The sequence below is a fragment of the Anomaloglossus baeobatrachus genome, chromosome 11 (assembly GCF_048569485.1).
Source record: "Anomaloglossus baeobatrachus isolate aAnoBae1 chromosome 11, aAnoBae1.hap1, whole genome shotgun sequence".
Lineage (NCBI taxonomy): Eukaryota > Metazoa > Chordata > Amphibia > Anura > Aromobatidae > Anomaloglossus > Anomaloglossus baeobatrachus.
The window spans coordinates 5,315,783-5,343,171 of NC_134363.1; the positions used below are offsets into that span (position 1 = coordinate 5,315,783).

Sequence of the window (27,389 nt, forward strand, 5' to 3'; positions counted from 1 at the left end):
GTCAGGAGCTGTGAATCGCGCACGTCCCCCGATCGTAGCCCTGCAGACGTGGCCTCAGTTAGCTGTGAATTGTGCACGTCCCCCGATCGTAGCCCTGCAGACGTGGCCTCAGTCAGGAGCTGTGAATCGCACACGTCCCCCGATCGTAGCCCTGCAGACGTGGCCTCAGTCAGGAGCTGTGAATTGTGCACGTCCCCCGATCGTATCCCTGCAGACGTGGCCTCAGTCCGGAGCACAACGGGCAGTGGCGGCTAGGAGTCCTTCAGCATGCTGATCCGGGCGTACAGCTTCAGCGCTGGCCCCAGCTTAATGTTCATGGTGCTCATTAGATGGTCCTCCTTGAGCAGCAGCAGGGCCTGGCCGTCAATCTCCTGCACACGAAACTCCTCAGAGATCTCCTGACACCCTGCATAGAGAAGAAGGACATGGAGTTGGGAGGTTGTCACCGTGGAGCTGCCCGATCATACATGGAGACAGCCGGATGGCGAGAACGGAACCAGACAGCACAGGCGCTCAGTGGTTCAGGCCTCTACACTCGATGAAGCCTGAGCTGTCAGAGGAGAACCGGCAGGCTGTATGTAAAGGACGGGCCTCCATGGTGCCGAGCGCCTGTGCTGGGTTTGGACGGTCACGACACCGGCCCGGGCTATGTGTATACAAATGTCTGCCATGTATTGGCAGAAGACACGTGCAGATTCTCCAGCACGAGACGTCAGGATTCTCATTCACTTGGCTAGTATCAGGAAACCCTCCAGGTTTTGTGACGAATCTGCACCAAAACCCACCACATGTGACCCAGATGAAGGCCACGTGCACACACTGCATTTTCTATGCGTTTTTGGGTGCAGTTGTCACATCTATCCTGATGCAGCAAAGTCACTGCGGATCCTGACGCTTTGTGTTTATTACTTGGCGCAGAACATAATCTGCGGCGTCCGTTCTTTCAGCGTTTTTCCACCCCAGAAATAATGGGGAAAAAAAAAAAATATTCATAAAAAAATGCAACAAAAACGGATTTTTTTTCTGGCTGGAGCTGCAGAAATTTCTGCAATCACCTCCTGAGCGCCCACATCGCCTACTAGTGGTCAGAAAACCCAACAGCAGCTGCCATCCCGCAGCAGAAGGAACGGCCCTGGATTGAGCCAACCGCCGGAGAGAAAGGCTATGTTCCCACACTGCGTTTTTGGTCCGTTTTTGCTGCAGAAATTTCTTGGGAAATTCTTGTAACCTTTCTGCAGACATTTCCCAGCAAAACCTATGGCAAAAAAAATTAGCTGTGCACACACTGCGGAATGAGCAGTCACTTCTTTTCTGCAGCGAACTGCGTTACTCACTCCATCGACTGTAATCATGAAATCCCGCCGGGAATAACGCAGGTAGCAAGTTATGTGCGTTTCATTGCGTTTTCCTGCGTTATTTCACGTTTTTCGGACATAATGTTCATCGCTGCCTGCGTTTTGCAGGAAGTGATGTCATTATGAGAGGAAGCGGAGAGTAAACACACACATTACACTCAATCCCTGGACGCCGCACAGAAGCACTTCCATGTGACCTCCAGGTGCCCGTGCAGTCTGTGTCCCGCTCCGGCCCCGCAGCTGCCCGCACCGCAGTGTGTCAGTGTCTGCCTGCAGTATCAGCAGCTTCTCACACTGCAGTGCGGGCAGCCGCGGGGATGACGAGCGCTGCTGTCAGGAGGTTAGATGAGATCATTACTTGCTGTGACAATCTCCTACACTCCTGATGTCAGCGCTTGTCACTGACTTCCATTGCCCGTCACGTTCTCACGTCACGTCTCGCGGGCAGCCTGAGACTGTCACTAGCGGTGACGTCATGGTCTCCCGCGATTCTTCGCTGTGAACGCGGCGCACAATGGAAGTCAGTGACAGGGCTGACGTCACGAGAGCAGGAGATTGTCACCGCAGGTAATGCTCTCATCTAACCTCCTGATGGCAGCGCTCGGCATCCCCTGCAGTGACCTGGGCTGACCTCATGATGTTCGCTCAGGTCACTACATTGCTCTCCCAGCCAATGGGGAACATTCTGTTCTTCATTGACTGGGACAGTGACTATGGTATAGATCGTCGTGGGACCACCTTATTGGATTATGCCGGACCTAGATTTGATTGTTCTTTTCAATTAAATGGTGAAAGAGGGAGTGTTTTTTCAAAGAAAACTTTTTTTGTTGTCTATTTTTTATTTCTTACTGACTGGCTTAGTGATGTCAGGTATCTGATAGACGCGTGACATCACTGATCCCAGGGCCTGATGCCAGATGACATTACACATCTGGTATCAACCCCATTTATTACCCAGTTTTCCACCACACCAGGGCAACGGGATGAGTTGGGGCGAAGCACCAGGAATGGCACGTGTAATGGATGCGCCACTTCTGGGGCAGCTGTGGCCTGCTATTTTTAGGCTGGGAAGTGTCCAATAACGGTGGACCTCCCTAGTCTGAGAATACCAGACCACAGCTGTCCACTTTACCTTGGCTGGTGATCCAATTTGGGGGGGACCCCACGTTGTTTGTTTTAAATTATTTATTTAATGTAAAATAACAGCGTGGGGTGCCCTCTGTTTTGGATTACCAGCTAAGGTAAAGCTGCCAGCTGTGGTCTGCAGGCTGCAGTCGTCTGCTTTACCCTAGCTGGCTATAAAAGCTAGGGGAGACCCCACATCATTTTTTTTTTTTTTAAATTTAGCTATCCATCTTTCTATCTATTCATTATCTATCCATCTGTCCATTATCAATCTATTTATCTATCTATTATCTATATTATTTATTGCTGTTAAAGCATTAAAAAACACAGGAACCAACCTGCAAAAAAAATGCAGCAAAACAGTGCGTTTTTTTAACGCAGGGGCGCTAATCCTTCACTCAAATTTCTTAAGAAAAATCCTTTTTCTAGTGCACAGAGAGCCTTAAGAGGAAACATGGGACCGGACGGCGTTATAAAATAACCAACGGTCATGGTCTATTGCTGGATAGCACCGACCACCGCTGGGTCAGAGCCGGGCACAAACCACACACCTGGCAAGGACCGGATAAACTCGTAGACATCTTCCACATTCCACTTAATGGGATCTCTCGGTAAGAAGTTGTGGACCCCGCCCTGCAAATCAGTCAGCGCCAGACCCCGCACACTGTGACGATGGCGGGACAGCGACGAGATGGCGGACACGGGGGATAGGGGCTCCTCATAGCTGGAGTGGTCGGAGCAGCGGCTGGAATCCTCTTGGCTGTTGTTGTGTTTGAGGTTGGAAGTTGTAGTTCGAGGCGTCACACTGATGGGGGTGATGGGCTCCGACATCTGTAAGAAGAAAGCGGACCTCAGCAGGTGCCCGGCCCGAAAACCCCCCACAAGGGTGAACCCCTGATAAGTCCAGAAAAGCCCCTCTGTGCCCAGAAAAGCCACCGAGACTACAACATCACCACCCACCGAGCCCACACCACCCCCCACCAAGACCACAACAAGCCTAGAAAAGCCCCCCTGAGACTACAACACCCCCCCCACGAGCCCAGAAAAGCCCCACTGAAACTACAACACCCCCCCATGAGCCCAAAAAAAGCCTCCGAGACTACAACACACCACCCACGAGCCCAGAAAAGCCCCGCCTAAATCTACACCACCCCCACCATGCCCAGAAAAGCCCGAGAATACAACACTTCACCGAGCCCAGAAAAGCTCCCCTGAGACTACAACATCCCACAGAGTCCAAAAAAGCCCCTTCTAAATCTACACCACCCCACTGAGCCCACAACCCCCCACAATTCTTACTACACTCCCCCCCCCCCATGAGCCCAGAATGGCGTCTCCCCCTTACTGCCCCCCCCACCCCCGAGCACAGAACCCCCCTCCGATTCTTACTACACCCCCCACGAGCCCAGAATGGCATCTCCCCCTTACTGCGGTCATGGGCACCGCACACTGTAGCGGCGTGGCGCTCTCGGCGCTGGGACTCTGCAGGTTCCTCTTCCGTGATTTTCGGCGTGGGGGCTTCACTCCTGCCGGCTTCTGGATCTTTGAGCGGTCCGGATGGAAGAGGCCGACGCGCTTCGTGCAGCCCACGTTATACCTGCAGGAGATACATACAGTGTTATCCTAGGAGACCCCACATACAGCACACACCTCTACCCTCCTATACTATACAGCGTCTTGAAAAAGTAATCATACCCAGTGAACTTTTCCACCTTTTTTTTTTATATAGAAATCAGAAGAGGATGAGAAGAAATTGTGTTCAGCCCCCCTCTTCAGGGGGGAGAGGTGTCTGCACCAGCTTGCCCATGCTGAAGTAAAGCCTCCACCATGTGTGACTGTGGGGATAGTGGTCTCAGGGGGGGGATGTGTAGGGTTAGTTTCCTCCACACGGGCTGGCTGGCACATTTTAGCCTGGGGGGCAAATCATAAGGCAGTGTCTTTCTAGTTGCATCGGCCCACCTTTGGTCTGTTTATCTCTATCCTCTGCATTAAAGCAGCAGTGGTAACAGGCTTTATGAACAGGCTGGTATATGGGAACAGAACCGCGCTTACTGCTTACATAGATACTGCAACAGAATAAGATAACTACATAGATATGGGAACTGCAAGGAGCTTATTACAGAGAAAAGGGAGCAGAACCGAGCTTACTACAGAGATATGGGAGCAGAACCGAGCTTACTACACAGATATGGGAGCAGAACCGAGCTTACTACACAGATATGGGAGCAGAACCGAGCTTACTACAGAGATATGGGAGCAGAACCAAGCTTACTACAGAGATATGGGAGCAGAAACGAGCTTACTACAGAGATATGGGAGCAGAACCGAGCTTACTACAGAGATATGGGAGCAGAACCGAGCTTACTACAGAGATATGGGAGCAGAACCGAGCTTACTACAGAGATATGGGAGCAGAAACGAGCTTACTACAGAGATATGGGAGCAGAACCGAGCTTACTACAGAGATAAGGGAGCAGAAACGAGCTTACTACAGAGATATGGGAGCAGAACCGAGCTTACTACAGAGATATGGGAGCAGAACCGAGCTTACTACAGAGATATGGGAGCAGAACCGAGCTTACTACACAGATATGGGAGCAGAACCAAGCTTACTACAGAGATATGGGAGCAGAACCGAGCTTACTACAGAGATATGGGAGCAGAACCGAGCTTACTACAGAGATATGGGAGCAGAACCGAGCTTACTACAGAGATATGGGAGCAGAACCGAGCTTACTACAGAGATATGGGAGCAGAACCGAGCTTACTACAGAGATATGGGAGCAGAAACGAGCTTACTACAGAGATATGGGAGCAGAACCGAGCTTACTACAGAGATATGGGAGCAGAACCGAGCTTACTACAGAGATATGGGAGCAGAACCGAGCTTACTATAGAGATATGGGAGCAGAAACGAGCTTACTACAGAGATATGGGAGCAGAACCGAGCTTACTACAGAGATATGGGAGCAGAACCGAGCTTACTACAGAGATATGGGAGCAGAACCGAGCTTACTACAGAGATATGGGAGCAGAACCGAGCTTACTACAGAGATATGGGAGCAGAACCAAGCTTACTACAGAGATACAGCAGCAGAAGTGAGCTTGCTATATAGCTATATAGCATCCAGACCATGAAGACGCCTGATGGTGGGCACCGACAGTGCGATCTCCTGCCCAGAAGACTAGCGTCTCCACCAGAGAAAGCACGCTGCGTCCAGACCATGAGGACGCCTGATGGTGGGCAAGGACAGCATGATCTCCTGCCCAGAAGACTAGCGTCTCCACCAGCACACTGCATCCAGACCGTGAGGACGCCTGATGGTGGGCACGGACAGTACGATCTCCCGCCCAGGAGCCTAGCGTCTCCACCAGAGAAAGCACGCTGCGTCCAGACCGTGAGGACGCCCGATGGTGGGCACAGACAGTGCGATCTCCCGCCCAGAAGACTAGCGTCTCCACCAGAGAAAACACGCAGCGTCCAGACCATGAGGACGCCTGATGGTGGGCACAGACAGCACGATCTCCCACCCAGGAGCCTAGCGTCTCCACCAGAGAAAGCACACTGCATCCAGACCGTGAGGACGCCTGATGGTGGGCACGGACAGTGCGATCTCCTGCCCAGGAGCCTAGCGTCTCCACCAGAGAAAGTACACTGCATCCAGACCGTGAGGACGCCCGATGGTGGGCACAGACAGTGCGATCTCCCGCCCAGAAGACTAGCATCTCCACCAGAGAAAACACGCAGCGTCCAGACCATGAGGACGCCTGATGGTGGGAAAGGACAGCACGATCTCCTGCCCAGGAGACTAGCGCCTCCACCAGAGAAAGCACGCTGCGTCCAGACCGTGAGGACGCCTGATGGTGGGCACAGACAGTGCGATCTCCCACCCAGGAGCCTAGCGTCTCCACCAGAGAAAGCACGCTGCGTCCAGACCATGAGGACGCCTGATGGTGGGAAAGGACAGCACGATCTCCTGCCCAGGAGACTAGCGCCTCCACCAGAGAAAGCACGCTGCGTCCAGACCGTGAGGACGCCTGATGGTGGGAAAGGACAGCACGATCTCCTGCCCAGGAGACTAGCGCCTCCACCAGAGAAAGCACGCTGTGTCCAGACCGTGAGGACGCCTGATGGTGGGAAAGGACAGCACGATCTCCCACCTAGGGGACTAGCGTCTCCACCAGAGAAAGCACGCTGCGTCCAGACCGTGAGGACGCCTGATGGTGGGCACGGACAACGCGATCTCCTGCCCAGGAGACTAGCGTCTCCACCAGAGAAAGTACACTGCGTCCAGACCGTGAGGACGCCTGATGGTGGGCAGAGACAGCACAATCTCCCGCCCAGAAGACTAGCGTCTCCACCAGAGAAAGCACGCTGCGTCCAGACCGTGAGGACGCCTGATGGTGGGCACGGACAGCGCGATCTCTCGCCCACGAGCCTAGCGTCTCCACCAGAGAAAGCACGCTGCGTCCAGACCGTGAGGACGCCTGATGGTGGGCACGGACAGCGCGATCTCCCGCCCAGGAGACTAGCGTCTCCACCAGAGAAAGTACACTGCGTCCAGACTGAGAGGACGCCTGATGGTGGGCACGGGCAGCGCGATCTCCTGCCCAGAAGACTAGCGTCTCCACCAGAGAAAGCACGCTGCGTCCAGACCGTGAGGACGCCTGATGGTGGGCACAGACAGTGCGATCTCCCACCCAGGAGACTAGCGTCTCCACCAGAGAAAGCACGCTGCATCCAGACCATGAGGACGCCTGATGGTGGGCACAGACAGTGCGATCTCCCACCCAGGAGCCTAGCGTCTCCACCAGAGAAAGCACGCTGCGTCCAGACCGTGAGGACGCCTGATGGTGTGCACAGACAGTGCGATCTCCTGCCCAGAAGACTAGCGTCTCCACCAGAGATAGCACGCTGTGTCCAGACCGTGAGGACGCCTGATGGTGGGCACGGACAGCGCGATCTCCCACCCAGGAGTCTAGCGTCTCCACCAGAGAAAGCACGCTGCGTCCAGACCGTGAGGACGCCTGATGGTGGGCACAGACAGTGCGATCTCCCACCCAGGAGCCTAGTGTCTCCACCAGAGAAAGCACGCTGCGTCCAGACCGTGAGGACGCCTGATGGTGGGCACGGACAGTGCGATCTCCCACCCAGGAGACTAGCGTCTCCACCAGAGAAAGCACGCTGCGTCCAGACCGTGAGGACGCCTGATGGTGGGCACGGACAGTGTGATCTCCTGCCCAGGAGCCTAGCGTCTCCACCAGAGAAAGCACGCTGCGTCCAGACCGTGAGGACGCCTGATGGTGGGCACAGACAGTGCGATCTCCCACCCAGGAGCCTAGCGTCTCCACCAGAGAAAGCACGCTGCGTCCAGACCGTGAGGACGCCTGATGGTGGGCACAGACAGCGCAATCTCCTGCCCAGGAGCCTAGCGTCTCCACCAGAGAAAGCACGCTGCGTCCAGACCGTGAGGACGCCTGATGGTGTGCACAGACAGTGCGATCTCCTGCCCAGAAGACTAGCGTCTCCACCAGAGAAAGCACGCTGCGTCCAGACCGTGAGGACGCCTAATGGTGGGCACAGACAGTGCGATCTCCCGCCCAGGAGCCTAGTGTCTCCACCAGAGAAAGCACGCTGCGTCCAGACCGTGAGGACGCCTGATGGTGGGCACAGACAGCGCGATCTCCCGCCCAGGAGACTAGCGTCTCCACCAGAGAAAGCACGCTGCGTCCAGACCGTGAGGACGCCTGATGGTGGGCACAGACAGCGCGATCTCCTGCCCAGGAGACTAGCGTCTCCACCAGAGAAAGCACGCTGCGTCCAGACCGAGAGGACGCCTGATGGTGGGCACGGACAGCATGATCTCCTGCCCAGGAGCCTAGCATCTCCACCAGAGAAAGCACGCTGCGTCCAGACCGTGAGGACGTCTGATGGTGGGCACAGACAGTGCGATCTCCCGCCCAGAAGCCTAGCGTCTCCACCAGAGAAAGCACGCTGCGTCCAGACCGTGAGGACGCCTGATGGTGGGCACAGACAGCGCGATCTCCCGCCCAGGAGACTAGCGTCTCCACCAGAGAAAGCACGCTGCGTCCAGACCGTGAGGACGCCTGCTGGTGTGCACGGACAGTGCGATCTCCTGCCCAGGAGACTAGCGTCTCCACCAGAGAAAGCACGCTTCATCCAGACCGTGAGGACGCCTGATGGTGGGCACAGACAGTGCGATCTCCTGCCCAGAAGCCCAGCGTCTCCACCAGAGATAGCACGCTGCGTCCAGACCGTGAGGACGCCTGATGGTGGGCACGGACAGTGCGATCTCCCGCCCAGAAGCCCAGCGTCTCCACCAGAGAAAGCACGCTGCGTCCAGACCGAGAGGACGCCTGATGGTGGGCACAGACAGTGCGATCTCCCGCCCAGAAGACTAGCGTCTCCACCAGAGAAAGCACGCTGCGTCCAGACCGAGAGGACGCCTGATGGTGGGCACAGACAGTGCGATCTCCCGCCCAGAAGACTAGCGTCTCCACCAGAGAAAGCACGCTGCGTCAAGACCGTGAGGACGCCTGATGGTGGGCACGGACAGTGCGATCTCCTGCCCAGAAGACTAGCGTCTCCACCAGAGAAAGCACGCTGCGTCCAGACAGTGAGGACGCCTGATGGTGGGCACAGACAGTGCGATCTCCTGCCCAGGAGACTAGCGTCTCCACCAGAGAAAGCACGCTGCGTCCAGACCGTGAGGACGCCTGATGGTGGGCACAGACAGCGCGATCTCCCACCCAGGGGACTAGCGTCTCCACCAGAGAAAGCACGCTGCGTCCAGACCGTGAGGACGCCTGATGGTGGGCACAGACAGCGCAATCTCCTGCCCAGGAGCCTAGCATCTCCACCAGAGAAAGCACGCTGCGTCCAGACCGTGAGGACACCTGATGGTGGGCACGGACAGTGCGATCTCCTGCCCAGGAGACTAGCGTCTCCACCAGAGAAAGCACGCTGCGTCCAGACCGTGAGGACGCCTGATGGTGGGCACGGACAGTGCGATCTCCCGCCCAGGAGACTAGCATCTCCACCAGAGAAAGCACGCTGCGGCCAGACCGTGAGGACGCCTGATGGTGGGCACGGACAGCGCGATCTCCCGCCCAGGAGCCTAGCATCTCCACCAGAGAAAGCACGCTGCGTCCAGACCGTGAGGACGCCTGATGGTGGGCATAGACAGTGCGATCTCCTGCCCAGAAGACTAGCGTCTCCACCAGAGAAAGCACGCTGCGTCCAGACCGTGAGGACGTCTGATGGTGGGCACAGACAGTGCGATCTCCCGCCCAGAAGCCTAGCGTCTCCACCAGAGAAAGCACGCTGCGTCCAGACCGTGAGGACGCCTGATGGTGGGCACAGACAGCGCGATCTCCCGCCCAGGAGACTAGCGTCTCCACCAGAGAAAGCACGCTGCGTCCAGACCGTGAGGACGCCTGATGGTGGGCACAGACAGCACGATCTCCCGCCCAAGAGACTAGCATCTCCACCAGAGAAAGCACGCTGCGTCCAGACCGTGAGGACGCCTGATGGTGGGCACAGACAGTGCGATCTCCTGCCCAGGAGCCTAGCGTCTCCACCAGAGAAAGCACGCTGCGTCCAGACCGTGAGGACGCCTGATGGTGGGCACAGACAGTGCGATCTCCTGCCCAGGAGACTAGCGTCTCCACCAGAGAAAGCACGCTGCGTCCAGACCGTGAGGACGCCTGATGGTGTGCACGGACAGTGCGATCTCCTGCCCAGGAGACTAGCGTCTCCACCAGAGAAAGCACGCTGCATCCAGACCGTGAGGACGCCTGATGGTGGGCACAGACAGTGCGATCTCCTGCCCAGAAGCCCAGCGTCTCCACCAGAGATAGCACGCTGCGTCCAGACCGTGAGGACGCCTGATGGTGGGCACGGACAGTGCGATCTCCCGCCCAGAAGCCCAGCGTCTCCACCAGAGAAAGCACGCTGCGTCCAGACCGAGAGGACACCTGATGGTGGGCACAGACAGTGCGATCTCCCGCCCAGAAGACTAGCGTCTCCACCAGAGAAAGCACGCTGCGTCAAGACCGTGAGGACGCCTGATGGTGGGCACGGACAGTGCGATCTCCTGCCCAGAAGACTAGCGTCTCCACCAGAGAAAGCACGCTGCGTCCAGACCGTGAGGACGCCTGATGGTGGGCACAGACAGCGCGATCTCCCACCCAGGGGACTAGCGTCTCCACCAGAGAAAGCACGCTGCGTCCAGACCGTGAGGACGCCTGATGGTGTGCACAGACAGCGCAATCTCCTGCCCAGGAGCCTAGCATCTCCACCAGAGAAAGCACGCTGCGTCCAGACCGTGAGGACACCTGATGGTGGGCACGGACAGTGCGATCTCCTGCCCAGGAGACTAGCGTCTCCACCAGAGAAAGCACGCTGCGTCCAGACCGTGAGGACGCCTGATGGTGGGCACGGACAGTGCGATCTCCCGCCCAGGAGACTAGCATCTCCACCAGAGAAAGCACGCTGCGGCCAGACCGTGAGGACGCCTGATGGTGGGCACGGACAGCGCGATCTCCCGCCCAGGAGCCTAGCATCTCCACCAGAGAAAGCACGCTGCGTCCAGACCGTGAGGACGCCTGATGGTGGGCACAGACAGCGCGATCTCCTGCCCAGGAGACTAGTGTCTCCACCAGAGAAAGCACGCTGCGTCCAGACCGTGAGGACGCCTGATGGTGGGCACAGACAGTGCGATCTCCCGCCCAGGAGCCTAGCGTCTCCACCAGAGAAAGCACGCTGCGTCCAGACCGTGAGGACGCCTGATGGTGTGCACAGACAGTGCGATCTCCCACCCAGGAGACTAGCGTCTCCACCAGAGAAAGCACGCTGCGGCCAGACCGTGAGGACGCCTGATGGTGTGCACAGACAGTGCGATCTCCTGCCCAGGAGCCTAGCATCTCCACCAGAGAAAGCACGCTGCGTCCAGACCGTGAGGACGCCTGATGGTGGGCACAGACAGTGCGATCTCCCACCCAGAAGACTAGCGTCTCCACCAGAGAAAGCACGCTGCGTCCAGACGCCTGATGGTGGGCACAGACAGTGCGATCTCCCGCCCAGGAGACTAGTGTCTCCACCAGAGAAAGCACGCTGCGTCCAGACCGTGAGGACGCCTGATGGTGGGCACAGACAGTGCGATCTCCTGCCCAGGAGACTAGCGTCTCCACCAGAGAAAGCACGCTGCATCCAGACCGTGAGGACGCCTGATGGTGGGCACAGACAGTGCGATCTCCTGCCCAGGAGCCTAGCATCTCCACCAGAGAAAGCACGCTGTGTCCAGACTGTGAGGACGCCTGATGGTGGGCACAGACAGCGCGATCTCCTGCCCAGGAGACTAGTGTCTCCACCAGAGAAAGCACGCTGCGTCCAGACCGTGAGGACGCCTGATGGTGGGCACAGACAGCGCGATCTCCCGCCCAGGAGACTAGTGTCTCCACCAGAGAAAGCACGCTGCGTCCAGACCGTGAGGACGCCTGATGGTGGGCACAGACAGTGCGATCTCCCACCCAGAAGACTAGCGTCTCCACCAGAGAAAGCACGCTGCGTCCAGACGCCTGATGGTGGGCACGGACAGTGCGATCTCCTGCCCAGGAGCCTAGCATCTCCACCAGAGAAAGCACGCTGCGTCCAGACCGTGAGGACGCCTGATGGTGGGCACAGACAGCGCGATCTCCCACCCAGGAGACTAGCATCTCCACCAGAGAAAGCACGCTGCGTCCAGACCGTGAGGACGCCTGATGGTGGGCACAGACAGTGCGATCTCCCACCCAGAAGCCTAGCGTCTCCACCAGAGAAAGCACGCTGCGTCCAGACCGTGAGGACGCCTGATGGTGGGCACAGACAGTGCGATCTCCTGCCCAGGAGCCTAGCGTCTCCACCAGAGAAAGCACGCTGCGTCCAGACCGTGAGGACGCCTGATGGTGGGCACAGACAGCGCGATCTCCTGCCCAGGAGCCTAGCGTCTCCACCAGAGAAAGCACGCTGCGTCCAGACCGTGAGGACGCCTGATGGTGGGCACAGACAGTGCGATCTCCTGCCCAGGAGCCTAGCGTCTCCACCAGAGAAAGCACGCTGCGTCCAGACCGTGAGGACACCTGATGGTGGGCACAGACAGTGCGATCTCCCGCCCAGGAGCCTAGCATCTCCACCAGAGAAAGCACGCTGCGTCCAGACCGTGAGGACGCCTGATGGTGGGCACAGACAGCGCGATCTCCCGCCCAGGAGACTAGCGTCTCCACCAGAGAAAGCACGCTGCGTCCAGACCGTGAGGACACCTGATGGTGGGCACAGACAGTGCGATCTCCCGCCCAGGAGCCTAGCGTCTCCACCAGAGAAAGCACGCTGCGTCCAGACCGTGAGGACACCTGATGGTGGGCACAGACAGTGCGATCTCCCGCCCAGGAGCCTAGCGTCTCCACCAGAGAAAGCACGCTGCGTCCAGACCGTGAGGACGCCTGATGGTGGGCACAGACAGTGCGATCTCCCACCCAGGAGCCTAGCGTCTCCACCAGAGAAAGCACGCTGCGTCCAGACCGTGAGGACGCCTGATGGTGGGCACGGACAGCGCGATCTCCCACCCAGGAGACTAGCATCTCCACCAGAGAAAGCACGCTGCATCCAGAACGTGAGGACGCCTGATGGTGGGCACAGACAGCGCGATCTCCTGCCCAGGAGCCTAGCGTCTCCACCAGAGAAAGCACGCTGCGTCCAGACCGTGAGGACACCTGATGGTGGGCACAGACAGTGCGATCTCCCACCCAGGAGCCTAGCGTCTCCACCAGAGAAAGCACGCTGCGTCCAGACCGTGAGGACGCCTGATGGTGGGTACAGACAGTGCGATCTCCCACCCAGGAGACTAGCATCTCCACCAGAGAAAGCACGCTGCGTCCAGACCGTGAGGACGCCTGATGGTGGGCACGGACAGCGCGATCTCCCACCCAGGAGCCTAGTGTCTCCACCAGAGAAAGCACGCTGCGGCCAGACCGTGAGGACGCCTGATGGTGGGTACAGACAGTGCGATCTCCCGCCCAGGAGCCTAGCGTCTCCACCAGAGAAAGCACGCTGCGTCCAGACCGTGAGGACGCCTGATGGTGGGCACAGACAGTGCGATCTCCCACCCAGGAGCCTAGCGTCTCCACCAGAGAAAGCACGCTGCGTCCAGACCGTGAGGACGCCTGATGGTGGGCACGGACAGTGCGATCTCCCACCCAGGAGCCTAGCGTCTCCACCAGAGAAAGCACGCTGCGTCCAGACCGTGAGGACGCCTGATGGTGGGCACAGACAGTGCGATCTCCTGCCCAGGAGCCTAGCGTCTCCACCAGAGAAAGCACGCTGCGTCCAGACCGTGAGGACACCTGATGGTGGGCACAGACAGTGCGATCTCCTGCCCAGGAGACTAGCGTCTCCACCAGAGAAAGCACGCTGCATCCAGACCGTGAGGACGCCTGATGGTGGGCACAGACAGTGCGATCTCCCACCCAGAAGCCTAGCGTCTCCACCAGAGAAAGCACGCTGCGTCCAGACCGTGAGGACACCTGATGGTGGGCACAGACAGCGCGATCTCCCACCCAGAAGACTAGCGTCTCCACCAGAGAAAGCACGCTGCGTCCAGACCGTGAGGACGCCTGATGGTGGGCACGGACAGTGCGATCTCCTGCCCAGGAGCCTAGCATCTCCACCAGAGAAAGCACGCTGCGTCCAGACCGTGAGGACACCTGATGGTGGGCACAGACAGTGCGATCTCCCGCCCAGGAGCCTAGCATCTCCACCAGAGAAAGCACGCTGCGTCCAGACCGTGAGGACACCTGATGGTGGGCACAGACAGTGCGATCTCCCGCCCAGGAGCCTAGCATCTCCACCAGAGAAAGCACGCTGCGTCCAGACCGTGAGGACGCACACTGCGGCCAGACCGTGAGGATGCCTGATGGTGGGCACAGACAGCGCGATCTCCCACCCAGGAGTCTAGCGTCTCCACCAGAGAAAGCACGCTGCGTCCAGACCGTGAGGACGCCTGATGGTGGGCACGGACAGTGCGATCTCCTGCCCAGGAGACTAGCGTCTCCACCAGAGAAAGCACGCTGCGTCCAGACCGTGAGGACGCCTGATGGTGGGCACGGACAGTGCGATCTCCTGCCCAGGAGCCTAGTGTCTCCACCAGAGAAAGCATGCTGCGTCCAGACCGTGAGGATGCCTGATGGTGGGCACGGACAGTGCGATCTCCTGCCCAGAAGACTAGCATCTCCACCAGAGAAAGCACGCTGCGTCCAGACCGTGAGGACACCTGATGGTGGGCACGGACAGTGCGATCTCCCGCCCAGGAGCCTAGCGTCTCCACCAGAGAAAGCACGCTGCGTCCAGACCGTGAGGACGCCTGATGGTGGGCACGGACAGTGCGATCTCCTGCCCAGGAGACTAGCGTCTCCACAAGAGAAAGCCCGCTGTGTCCAGACCGTGAGGACGCCTGATGGTGGGCACGGACAGTGCGATCTCCTGCCCAGGAGACTAGCGTCTCCACCAGAGAAAGCACGCTGCGTCCAGACCGTGAGGACGCCTGATGGCGGGCACGGACAGTGCGATCTCCTGCCCAGGAGACTAGCGTCTCCACCAGAGAAAGCACGCTGCGTCCAGACCGTGAGGACGCCTGATGGTGGGCACAGACAGTGCGATCTCCTGCCCAGGAGACTAGCGTCTCCACCAGAGAAAGCACGCTGCGTCCAGACCGTGAGGACGCCTGATGGTGGGCACAGACAGTGCGATCTCCCACGCAGGAGCCTAGCGTCTCCACCAGAGAAAGCACGCTGCGTCCAGACCGTGAGGACGCCTGATGGTGGGCACAGACAGCACGATCTCCCACCCAGGAGCCTAGCGTCTCCACCAGAGAAAGCACGCTGCGTCCAGACCGTGAGGACGCCTGATGGTGGGCACGGACAGTGCGATCTCCCACCCAGGAGCCTAGCATCTCCACAAGAGAAAGCACGCTGTGTCCAGACCGTGAGGACGCCTGATGGTGGGCACGGACAGTGCGATCTCCCGCCCAGGAGCCTAGCGTCTCCACCAGAGAAAGCACGCTGCGTCCAGACCGTGAGGACGCCTGATGGTGGGCACAGACAGCGCGATCTCCCGCCCAGGAGCCTAGCGTCTCCACCAGAGAAAGCACGCTGCGGCCAGACCGTGAGGATGCCTGATGGTGGGCACGGACAGTGCGATCTCCTGCCCAGGAGCCTAGCGTCTCCACCAGAGAAAGCACGCTGCGTCCAGACCGTGAGGACGCCTGATGGTGGGCACAGACAGCGCGATCTCCCGCCCAGAAGCCCAGCGTCTCCACCAGAGAAAGCACGCTGTGTCCAGACCGTGAGGACGCCTGATGGTGGGCACAGACAGTGCGATCTCCTGCCCAGGAGACTAGCGTCTCCACAAGAGAAAGCACGCTGCATCCAGACCGTGAGGACGCCTGATGGTGGGCACAGACAGCGCGATCTCCTGCCCAGGAGCCTAGCGTCTCCACCAGAGAAAGCACGCTGCGTCCAGACCGTGAGGACGCCTGATGGTGGGCACAGACAGTGCGATCTCCCGCCCAGGAGCCTAGCGTCTCCACCAGAGAAAGCACGCTGCGTCCAGACCGTGAGGACGCCTGATGGTGGGCACAGACAGTGCGATCTCCCGACCAGAAGACTAGCGTCTCCACCAGAGAAAGCACGCTGCGTCCAGACCGTGAGGATGCCTGATGGTGGGCACGGACAGTGCGATCTCCTGCCCAGAAGACTAGCATCTCCACCAGAGAAAGCACGCTGCGTCCAGACCGTGAGGACACCTGATGGTGGGCACAGACAGCGCGATCTCCTGCCCAGGAGCCTAGCGTCTCCACCAGAGAAAGCACGCTGCGTCCAGACCGTGAGGACGCCTGATGGTGGGCACAGACAGCGCGATCTCCCGCCCAGAAGCCTAGCGTCTCCACCAGAGAAAGCACGCTGCGTCCAGACTGTGAGGACGCCTGATGGTGTGCACGGACAGTGCGATCTCCTGCCCAGGAGACTAGCGTCTCCACCAGAGAAAGCACGCTGCGTCCAGACCGTGAGGACGCCTGATGGTGGGCACGGACAGTGCGATCTCCCGCCCAGGAGCCTAGCGTCTCCACCAGAGAAAGCACGCTGCGTCCAGACCGTGAGGACGCCTGATGGTGGGCACAGACAGTGCGATCTCCCGCCCAGGAGACTAGCGCCTCCACCAGAGAAAGCACGCTGCGTCCAGACCGTGAGGACGCCTGATGGTGGGCACAGACAGTGCGATCTCCTGCCCAGAAGCCTAGCGTCTCCACCAGAGAAAGCACGCTGCGTCCAGACCGTGAGGACGCCTGATGGTGGGAAAGGACAGCACGATCTCCCACCTAGGGGACTAGCGTCTCCACCAGAGAAAGCACGCTGCGTCCAGACCGTGAGGACGCCTGATGGTGGGCACAGACAGCGCAATCTCCTGACCAGGAGTCTAGCGTCTCCACCAGAGAAAGCACACTGCGTCCAGACCGTGAGGACGCCTGATGGTGGGCACGGACAGCATGATCTCCCACCCAGGAGACTAGCGTCTCCACCAGAGAAAGCACACTGCGTCCAGACCGTGAGGACGCCTGATGGTGGGCACAGACAGTGCGATCTCCCGCCCAGGAGACTAGCGTCTCCACCAGAGAAAGCACGCTGCGTCCAGACCGTGAGGACGCCTGATGGTGGGCACGGACAGCGCGATCTCCCACCCAGAAGACTAGCGTCTCCACCAGAGAAAGCACGCTGCGTCCAGACCGTGAGGACGCCTGATGGTGGGCACAGACAGCGCGATCTCCCGCCCAGAAGCCTAGCGTCTCCACCAGAGAAAGCACGCTGCGTCCAGACTGTGAGGACGCCTGATGGTGTGCACGGACAGTGCGATCTCCTGCCCAGGAGACTAGCGTCTCCACCAGAGAAAGCACGCTGCGTCCAGACCGTGAGGACGCCTGATGGTGGGCACGGACAGTGCGATCTCCCGCCCAGGAGCCTAGCGTCTCCACCAGAGAAAGCACGCTGCGTCCAGACCGTGAGGACGCCTGATGGTGGGCACAGACAGTGCGATCTCCCGCCCAGGAGACTAGCGCCTCCACCAGAGAAAGCACGCTGCGTCCAGACCGTGAGGACGCCTGATGGTGGGCACAGACAGTGCGATCTCCTGCCCAGAAGCCTAGCGTCTCCACCAGAGAAAGCACGCTGCGTCCAGACCGTGAGGACGCCTGATGGTGGGAAAGGACAGCACGATCTCCCACCTAGGGGACTAGCGTCTCCACCAGAGAAAGCACGCTGCGTCCAGACCGTGAGGACGCCTGATGGTGGGCACAGACAGCGCGATCTCCCACCCAGAAGACTAGCGTCTCCACCAGAGAAAGCACGCTGCGTCCAGACCGTGAGGACGCCTGATGGTGGGCACAGACAGCGCGATCTCCCGCCCAGAAGCCTAGCGTCTCCACCAGAGAAAGCACGCTGCGTCCAGACTGTGAGGACGCCTGATGGTGTGCACGGACAGTGCGATCTCCTGCCCAGGAGACTAGCGTCTCCACCAGAGAAAGCACGCTGCGTCCAGACCGTGAGGACGCCTGATGGTGGGCACGGACAGTGCGATCTCCCGCCCAGGAGCCTAGCGTCTCCACCAGAGAAAGCACGCTGCGTCCAGACCGTGAGGACGCCTGATGGTGGGCACAGACAGTGCGATCTCCCGCCCAGGAGACTAGCGCCTCCACCAGAGAAAGCACGCTGCGTCCAGACCGTGAGGACGCCTGATGGTGGGCACAGACAGTGCGATCTCCTGCCCAGAAGCCTAGCGTCTCCACCAGAGAAAGCACGCTGCGTCCAGACCGTGAGGACGCCTGATGGTGGGAAAGGACAGCACGATCTCCCACCTAGGGGACTAGCGTCTCCACCAGAGAAAGCACGCTGCGTCCAGACCGTGAGGACGCCTGATGGTGGGCACAGACAGCGCAATCTCCTGACCAGGAGTCTAGCGTCTCCACCAGAGAAAGCACACTGCGTCCAGACCGTGAGGACGCCTGATGGTGGGCACGGACAGCATGATCTCCCACCCAGGAGACTAGCGTCTCCACCAGAGAAAGCACACTGCGTCCAGACCGTGAGGACGCCTGATGGTGGGCACGGACAGCATGATCTCCCACCCAGGAGACTAGCGTCTCCACCAGAGAAAGCACGCTGCGTCCAGACCGTGAGGACGCCTGATGGTGGGCACAGACAGTGCAATCTCCTGCCCAGGAGCCTAGCGTCTCCACCAGAGAAAGCACGCTGCGTCCAGACCGTGAGGACGCCTGATGGTGGGCACGGACAGCACGATCTCCCGCCCAGGAGCCTAGCATCTCCACCAGAGAAAGCACGCTGCGTCCAGACCGTGAGGACGCCTGATGGTGGGCACGGACAGCGCGATCTCCTGCCCAGGAGACTAGCGTCTCCACCAGAGAAAGCACGCTGCGTCCAGACCGTGAGGACGCCTGATGGTGGGCACAGACAGTGCGATCTCCTGCCCAGAAGCCTAGCATCTCCACCAGAGAAAGCACGCTGCGTCCAGACCGTGAGGACGCCTGATGGTGGGCACGGACAGCATGATCTCCCGCCCAGGAGACTAGCGTCTCCACCAGAGAAAGCACGCTGCGTCCAGACCGTGAGGACGCCTGATGGTGGGCACAGACAGTGCGATCTCCCGCCCAGGAGCCTAGCGTCTCCACCAGAGAAAGCACGCTGCGTCCAGACCGTGAGGACGCCTGATGGTGGGCACAGACAGTGCGATCTCCCACCCAGGAGACTAGCGTCTCCACCAGAGAAAGCACGCTGCGTCCAGACCGTGAGGACGCCTGATGGTGGGCACGGACAGCGCGATCTCCCACCCAGGAGACTAGCGTCTCCACCAGAGAAAGCACGCTGCGTCCAGACCGTGAGGACGCCTGATGGTGGGCACAGACAGTGCGATCTCCCGCCCAGGAGCCTAGCGTCTCCACCAGAGAAAGCACGCTGCGTCCAGACCGTGAGGACGCCTGATGGTGGGCACAGACAGCACAATCTCCCGCCCAGAAGCCTAGCGTCTCCACCAGAGAAAGCACGCTGCGTCCAGACCGTGAGGACGCCTGATGGTGGGCACGGACAGCGCGATCTCCCACCCAGGAGACTAGCGTCTCCACCAGAGAAAGCACGCTGCGTCCAGACCGTGAGGATGCCTGATGGTGGGCACAGACAGTGCGATCTCCCACCCAGGAGCCTAGTGTCTCCACCAGAGAAAGCACGCTGCGTCCAGACCGTGAGGACGCCTGATGGTGGGCACGGACAGCGCGATCTCCCACCCAGGAGACTAGCGTCTCCACCAGAGAAAGCACGCTGCGTCCAGACCGTGAGGACGCCTGATGGTGGGCACAGACAGCACAATCTCCCGCCCAGAAGCCTAGCGTCTCCACCAGAGAAAGCACGCTGCGTCCAGACCGTGAGGACGCCTGATGGTGGGCACAGACAGTGCGATCTCCCGCCCAGGAGACTAGCGTCTCCACCAGAGAAAGCACGCTGCGTCCAGACCGTGAGGACGCCTGATGGTGGGCACGGACAGTGCGATCTCCTGCCCAGAAGACTAGCGTCTCCACCAGAGAAAGCACGCTGCGGCCAGACCGTGAGGACGCCTGATGGTGGGCACAGACAGCACGATCTCCCACCCAGAAGACTAGCGTCTCCACCAGAGAAAGCACGCTGCGTCCAGACCGTGAGGACGCCTGATGGTGGGCACGGACAGCGCGATCTCCCACCCAGGAGACTAGCGTCTCCACCAGAGAAAGCACGCTGCGTCCAGACCGTGAGGACGCCTGATGGTGGGCACAGACAGCACGATCTCCCACCCAGAAGCCTAGTGTCTCCACCAGAGAAAGCACGCTGCGTCCAGACCGTGAGGACGCCTGATGGTGGGCACAGACAGCACGATCTCCCACCCAGAAGCCTAGTGTCTCCACCAGAGAAAGCACGCTGCGTCCAGACCGTGAGGACGCCTGATGGTGGGCACAGACAGTGCGATCTCCCGACCAGAAGCCTAGCGTCTCCACCAGAGAAAGCACGCTGCGTCCAGACCGTGAGGACGCCTGATGGTGGACACTCACCCTTATAGATTTAGTGTGGTGCCCTAAAGATATGTTTTACAGATACACAATACACTATAAGGCTACGTGCCCATGGTCCTCTCCTGCGGGGCCACAGCGGCCGGTGCCCACAGTCAGGGTCCGGGCCGCTGTGGTCTCTCTTCTGTTCTCTCTGTGGAGACACTTGTGGCTATACAGCAATAAACTGACATGCCAGGGCTCGGGAAGCCGCAGCACAGGTCAGTTTTCGCTGTGGGCTGTACATGCAGTGGGCAGAGGATTTCTAGAAATGCCATCCACTGTGCTTGTGCTGTACAATGCAGCGAAAACACTCTGCATCCAACACACTGAACCCTGATGGTGGGCACCAGCCTCACACACCGGCATCTTACACACACAACCCCGGAAACACGGACTATAAGCATACAGCCTGCATGATTGTAATGCCCACTAACCAAGCCGGTCACGCCCACTAACCAAGCCGGTCACACCCACTAACCAAGCCGGCCACGCCCACTAACCAAGCCGGTCACGCCCACTAACCAAGCCGGTCACACCCACTAACCAAGCCGGTCACGCCCACTAACCAAGCCGGTCACACCCACTAACCAAGCCGGCCACGCCCACTAACCAAGCCGGCCACGCCCACTAACCAAGCCAGCCACGCCCACTAACCAAGCCGGCCACGCCCACTAACCAAGCCAGCCACGCCCACTAACCAAGCCGGCCACGCCCACTAACCAAGCCGGCCACGCCCACTACCCAGGCAGCTCCTATCCACTGGGATTCAGCCACAACCCTTGTCTAATGCTCCTCTTCGGCGTCACAGAGGCAGCGCGCGCTGCATGACGCCATTATAACACATATGGCCGCGCACTGAACTGCACGCATCCGTGTCTCCTGTACTATGCGGCCAGTCAGCAATGTCTGCACCTGTAATGTGTCAGTGTGCCGGCCCGGCCACATAGTACAGGAGACACAGCCACGTGCCATTCACCACAGTACAGGAGACACGCCCACGTGCCATTCACCACAGTACAGGAGACACGGCCACGTGCAATTCACCACAGTACAGGAGACACGGCCACGTGCCATTCATCACAGTACAGGAGACACGGCCACGTGCCATTCATCACAGTACAGGAGACACGGCCACGTGCAATTCATCACAGTACAGGAGACACGGCCACGTGCCATTCATCACAGTACAGGAGACACGGCCACGTGCAATTCATCACAGTACAGGAGACACAGCCACGTGCCATTCACCACAGTACAGGAGACACGGCCGCGTGCCATTCACCACAGTACAGGAGACACAGCCACGTGCCATTCACCACAGTACAGGAGACACGGCCACGTGCCATTCACCACAGTACAGGAGACACGGCCACGTGCCATTCACCACAGTACAGGAGACACGGCCACGTGCCATTCACCACAGTACAGGAGACACGGCCACGTGCAATTCACCACAGTACAGGAGACACGGCCGCGTGCAATTCACCACAGTACAGGAGACACGGCCGCGTGCAATTCACCACAGTACAGGAGACACGGCCGCGTGCAATTCACCACAGTACAGGAGACACGGCCGCGTGCCATTCACCACAGTACAGGAGACACGGCCGCGTGCAATTCACCACAGTACAGGAGACACGGCCGCGTGCAATTCATCACAGTACAGGAGACACGGCCACGTGCAATTCATCACAGTACAGGAGACACGGCCACGTGCAATTCATCACAGTACAGGAGACACGGCCACGTGCAATTCATCACAGTACAGGAGACACAGCCGCGTGCAATTCATCACCGTACAGGAGACACGGCCACGTGCCATTCATCACAGTACAGGAGACACGGCCACGTGCAATTCATCACAGTACAGGAGACACGGCCACGTGCCATTCATCACAGTACAGGAGACACGGCCACGTGCAATTCATCACAGTACAGGAGACACGGCCACGTGCCATTCATCACAGTACAGGAGACACGGCCACGTGCAATTCATCACAGTACAGGAGACACGGCTACGTGCCATTCACCACAGTACAGGAGACACAGCCGCGTGCAATTCACCACAGTACAGGAGACACAGCCACGTGCCATTCACCACAGTACAGGAGACACGGCCACGTGCCATTCACCACAGTACAGGAGACACGGCCACGTGCCATTCACCACAGTACAGGAGACACGGCCACGTGCTATTCACCACAGTACAGGAGACACGGCCACGTGCCATTCACCACAGTACAGGAGACACGGCCACGTGCCATTCACCACAGTACAGGAGACACGGCCACGTGCAATTCACCACAGTACAGGAGACACGGCCGCGTGCAATTCACCACAGTACAGGAGACACGGCCGCGTGCAATTCACCACAGTACAGGAGACATGGCCGCGTGCAATTCACCACAGTACAGGAGACACGGCCACATGCCATTCACCACAGTACAGGAGACACGGCCGCGTGCAATTCATCACAGTACAGGAGACACGGCCACGTGCAATTCATCACAGTACAGGAGACACGGCCACGTGCAATTCATCACAGTACAGGAGACACGGCCACGTGCAATTCATCACAGTACAGGAGACACAGCCGCGTGCAATTCATCACCGTACAGGAGACACGGCCACGTGCCATTCATCACAGTACAGGAGACACGGCCACGTGCAATTCATCACAGTACAGGAGACACGGCCACGTGCAATTCATCACAGTACAGGAGACACGGCCGCGTGCAATTCATCACAGTACAGGAGACACGGCCACGTGCAATTCATCACAGTACAGGAGACACGGCCACGTGCAATTCATCACAGTACAGGAGACACGGCCGCGTGCCATTCATCACAGTACAGGAGACACGGCCACGTGCAATTCACCACAGTACAGGAGACACGGCCGCATGCAATTCATCACAGTACAGGAGACACGGCCGCATGCAATTCATCACAGTACAGGAGACACGGCCGCGTGCCATTCATCACAGTACAGGAGACACGGCCGCATGCAATTCATCACAGTACAGGAGACACGGCCGCATGCAATTCATCACAGTACAGGAGACACGGCCGCGTGCAATTCATCAAAGTACAGGAGACACGGCCGCGTGCAATTCATCACAGTACAGGAGACACGGCCACGTGCAATTCATCACAGTACAGGAGACACGGCCACGTGCAATTCATCACAGTACAGGAGACACGGCCACGTGCAATTCATCACAGTACAGGAGACACGGCCACGTGCAATTCATCACAGTACAGGAGACACGGCCGCGTGCCATTCATCACAGTACAGGAGACACGGCCACGTGCAATTCACCACAGTACAGGAGACACGGCCGCATGCAATTCATCACAGTACAGGAGACACGGCCGCATGCAATTCATCACAGTACAGGAGACACGGCCGCGTGCCATTCATCACAGTACAGGAGACACGGCCGCATGCAATTCATCACAGTACAGGAGACACGGCCGCATGCAATTCATCACAGTACAGGAGACACGGCCGCGTGCAATTCATCAAAGTACAGGAGACACGGCCACGTGCAATTCATCACAGTACAGGAGACACGGCCGCGTGCAATTCATCACAGTACAGGAGACACGGCCGCGTGCAATTCATCAAAGTACAGGAGACACGGCCGCGTGCAATTCATCACAGTACAGGAGACACGGCCGCGTGCAATTCATCACAGTACAGGAGACACGGCCACGTGCAATTCATCACAGTACAGGAGACACGGCCACGTGCAATTCATCACAGTACAGGAGACACGGCCGCGTGCAATTCATCACAGTACAGGAGACACAGCCGCGTGCAATTCATCACAGTACAGGAGACACGGCCACGTGCCATTCACCACAGTACAGGAGACACGGCCACGTGCAATTCATCACAGTACAGGAGACACGGCCACGTGCAATTCATCACAGTACAGGAGACACGGCCACGTGCAATTCATCACAGTACAGGAGACACGGCCGCGTGCAATTCATCACAGTACAGGAGACACAGCCACGTGCAATTCACTGTGCGCGGCCATGTGTGTTATAATGACATTATGCAGCAGGCCCAATACAACAGCTGGGAAAGCAGCCAGGGGGGCAATTGCCCCCTGTCTCCCGGCCCAGCCCTTCCTCCACACATCGCCCAGTTCTCCCTTGGTCTCCTCTGAGCGGACCCCTTCTCCCACCACTCGCTGTGCCCCCGCCACGGCTTCTGCTCGTCCCTCTTGCACGAAGGGCAGATTTGTGGAGTCTACGACTAATGCCACTTATGAGGGCAGTCGATCCCTCGTTTTATTTAGGGGGATTGGACAGGGGGCTGAATACAAATGCACCGGACAACGTTCACATTTATATATTTAGCACCCCCCCCTCACAGATCCCAATACAAACACTAACGTTTGTGGCGGTAATGTAAAAAACATTTAAAAGTTCACGGGGTGTGAATACTTTTCCCAGGCATTGTACACTGGTTTCTATACACCCCCCTATACACGATATACATCCCCTAGTCCTTCTATACACCGTATACAGCCCCCCCCCTTCTCCTATACACTGTATACAGTATACGCCCCCCCCCTTCTCCTATACACCGTATACAGTATACAGCCCCCCGTTCTCCTATACACTGTATACGCCCCCCTTCTCCTATACACTGTATACAGTATACGCCCCCCCCTTCTCCTATACACCGTATACAGTATACGCCCCCCTTCTCCTATACACCGTATACAGTATACAGCCCCCCCCCCCTTCTCCTATACACCGTATACAGTATACGGCCCCCCTTCTCCTATGCACCGTATACAGTATACGCCCCCCCTTCTCCTATACACTGTATACAGTATACGCCCCCCCTTCTCCTATACACTGTATACAGTATACGCCCCCCCCTTCTCCTATACACTGTATACAGTATACGCCCCCCCCCTTCTCCTATACACCGTATACAGTATACGCCCCCCCTTCTCCTATACACTGTATACGCCCCCCCCTTCTCCTATACACTGTATACGCCCCCCTTTCTCCTATACACTGTATACAGTATAGGCCCCCCCCCTTCTCCTATACACTGTATACAGTATACGCCCCCCCCCCTTCTCCTATACACTGTATACAGTATACGGCCCCCCCTTCTCCTATACACTGTATACAGTATACGGCCCCCCCTTCTCCTATACACTGTATACAGTATACGGCCCCCCCTTCTCCTATACACTGTATACACTATACGCCCCCCTTTCTCCTATACACTGTATACAGTATACGCCCCCCCCCTTCTCCTATACACCGTATACAGTATACAGCCCCCCCTTCTCCTATACACTGTATACAGTATACAGCCCCCCGTTCTCCTATACACTGTATACGCCCCCCTTCTCCTATACACTGTATACAGTATACGCCCCCCCTTCTCCTATACACTGTATACAGTATACGCCCCCCCTTCTCCTATACACTGTATACAGTATACGCCCCCCCCCCCCTTCTCCTATACACCGTATACAGTGTACACCCCCCCCCTTCTCCTATACACTGTATACAGTATACGCCCCCTTCTATACACTGTATACAGTATACGCCCCCTGGATTTATACTTTCGGGTCCTCACCGTTTCGCACAGGCCATGGAGCAGAATCGCTTGGAACGTTTAAACTTGTACTCAAAGTCCACTCGACCGCAGAGCTCGCACTTCAGTTTGGGGGGATTGGCTTCGTCTTTGGACACTGGGGAAATAGAAGTCACATTAGTCTGTGCGTCTGTCCTGCGGACGGGTCCGGACTGTGGCCGTCCAGACTGTCAGCTCTTGGGACACGTGTGTGCAGCGGCTCACCTGTGGTGAAGGTTTCCTCCATCTCGGAGTCGGTGTTGGGGTCTCGCTGGGGCCCCTTCTCTGTCTGCAGTTTCTCCTGTGACCCCACAAGCAGAGTAGAGCGCCCCACCTGTCACACAAGAGCAGCTGCAGTTAGGAGGCGGCCGTCCGGCTGCTGTGTGAACAGGGACCAGCAGCAGGCGGGACACAAAACGCTGCACGGCACAGCCACATGGCCGGACTCGGGGCAGCTGCTGCAGCGCCTCTCCGATAGGAGCGTCTGACCCTGGGGGGGTGATCAGATCTGCTTCCTACCGTCACTGGTGGAGATCAGCGCTGCGATCTGACACATTGTAACGAGCCCTCAGCTCTGCGCAGCTTAGTAATACACCCTGCAGGTGAATGGAGGGGGCTTCGTCCCTGCTGACACCCCACATACCACTGGCCCTGTATAAGGATGGTGTGCAGGGGCCGCCCCCGCACAGTGTCACATAGGCGGTGTGGTGAATGTGGCGCTGAGCGCGGACCCACCTCGCGGACGGCTTTGCTCCGGTGCGACTGCAAATGGAAGAAGAGGTTGACGTCAATGTGAGTGGCGGGAGAAGCTGCGCAGTACTCCCCCCCCCTCCCCCATCTGTTCAGCCCCGCGTACCGGGAACGGCTGGGCTCCCTCCTGGATCACGAAGCCTTCGATGACGTGAGTGAGGATCTGCGGCCGGACCGCGGCCTGCGGAGGTTTGCTCTCACCGTTCTGCGGGGTGTTGCCGGTGGCAGTGGCTGGAATCGGAGATGAACCATTTCCTGATGTCATGTCCGGTGGAGGGCAGGAGTCCGGGGGAGCGGCGTCTGCGGGGCACAAAGATGCATGAGACCCCCCACATTATCCCACCT

General features: G+C 58.6%; 1 protein-coding gene across 1 annotated transcript; it reads right to left on the reverse strand.

Annotated features, from left to right (window-relative positions):
* PHC2 (polyhomeotic homolog 2) lies at positions 1-27,389 on the reverse strand. The gene is made up of 7 exons (XM_075327437.1): positions 27,151-27,389; positions 27,030-27,056; positions 26,520-26,628; positions 26,298-26,412; positions 3,909-4,077; positions 3,032-3,311; positions 1-406 (listed from the first exon to the last, which is right to left on the reverse strand). The coding sequence occupies exons 1-7, from the start codon at positions 27,307-27,309 to the stop codon at positions 252-254; spliced, it is 1,014 nt and encodes a 337-aa protein (XP_075183552.1). The 5' UTR covers positions 27,310-27,389; the 3' UTR covers positions 1-251.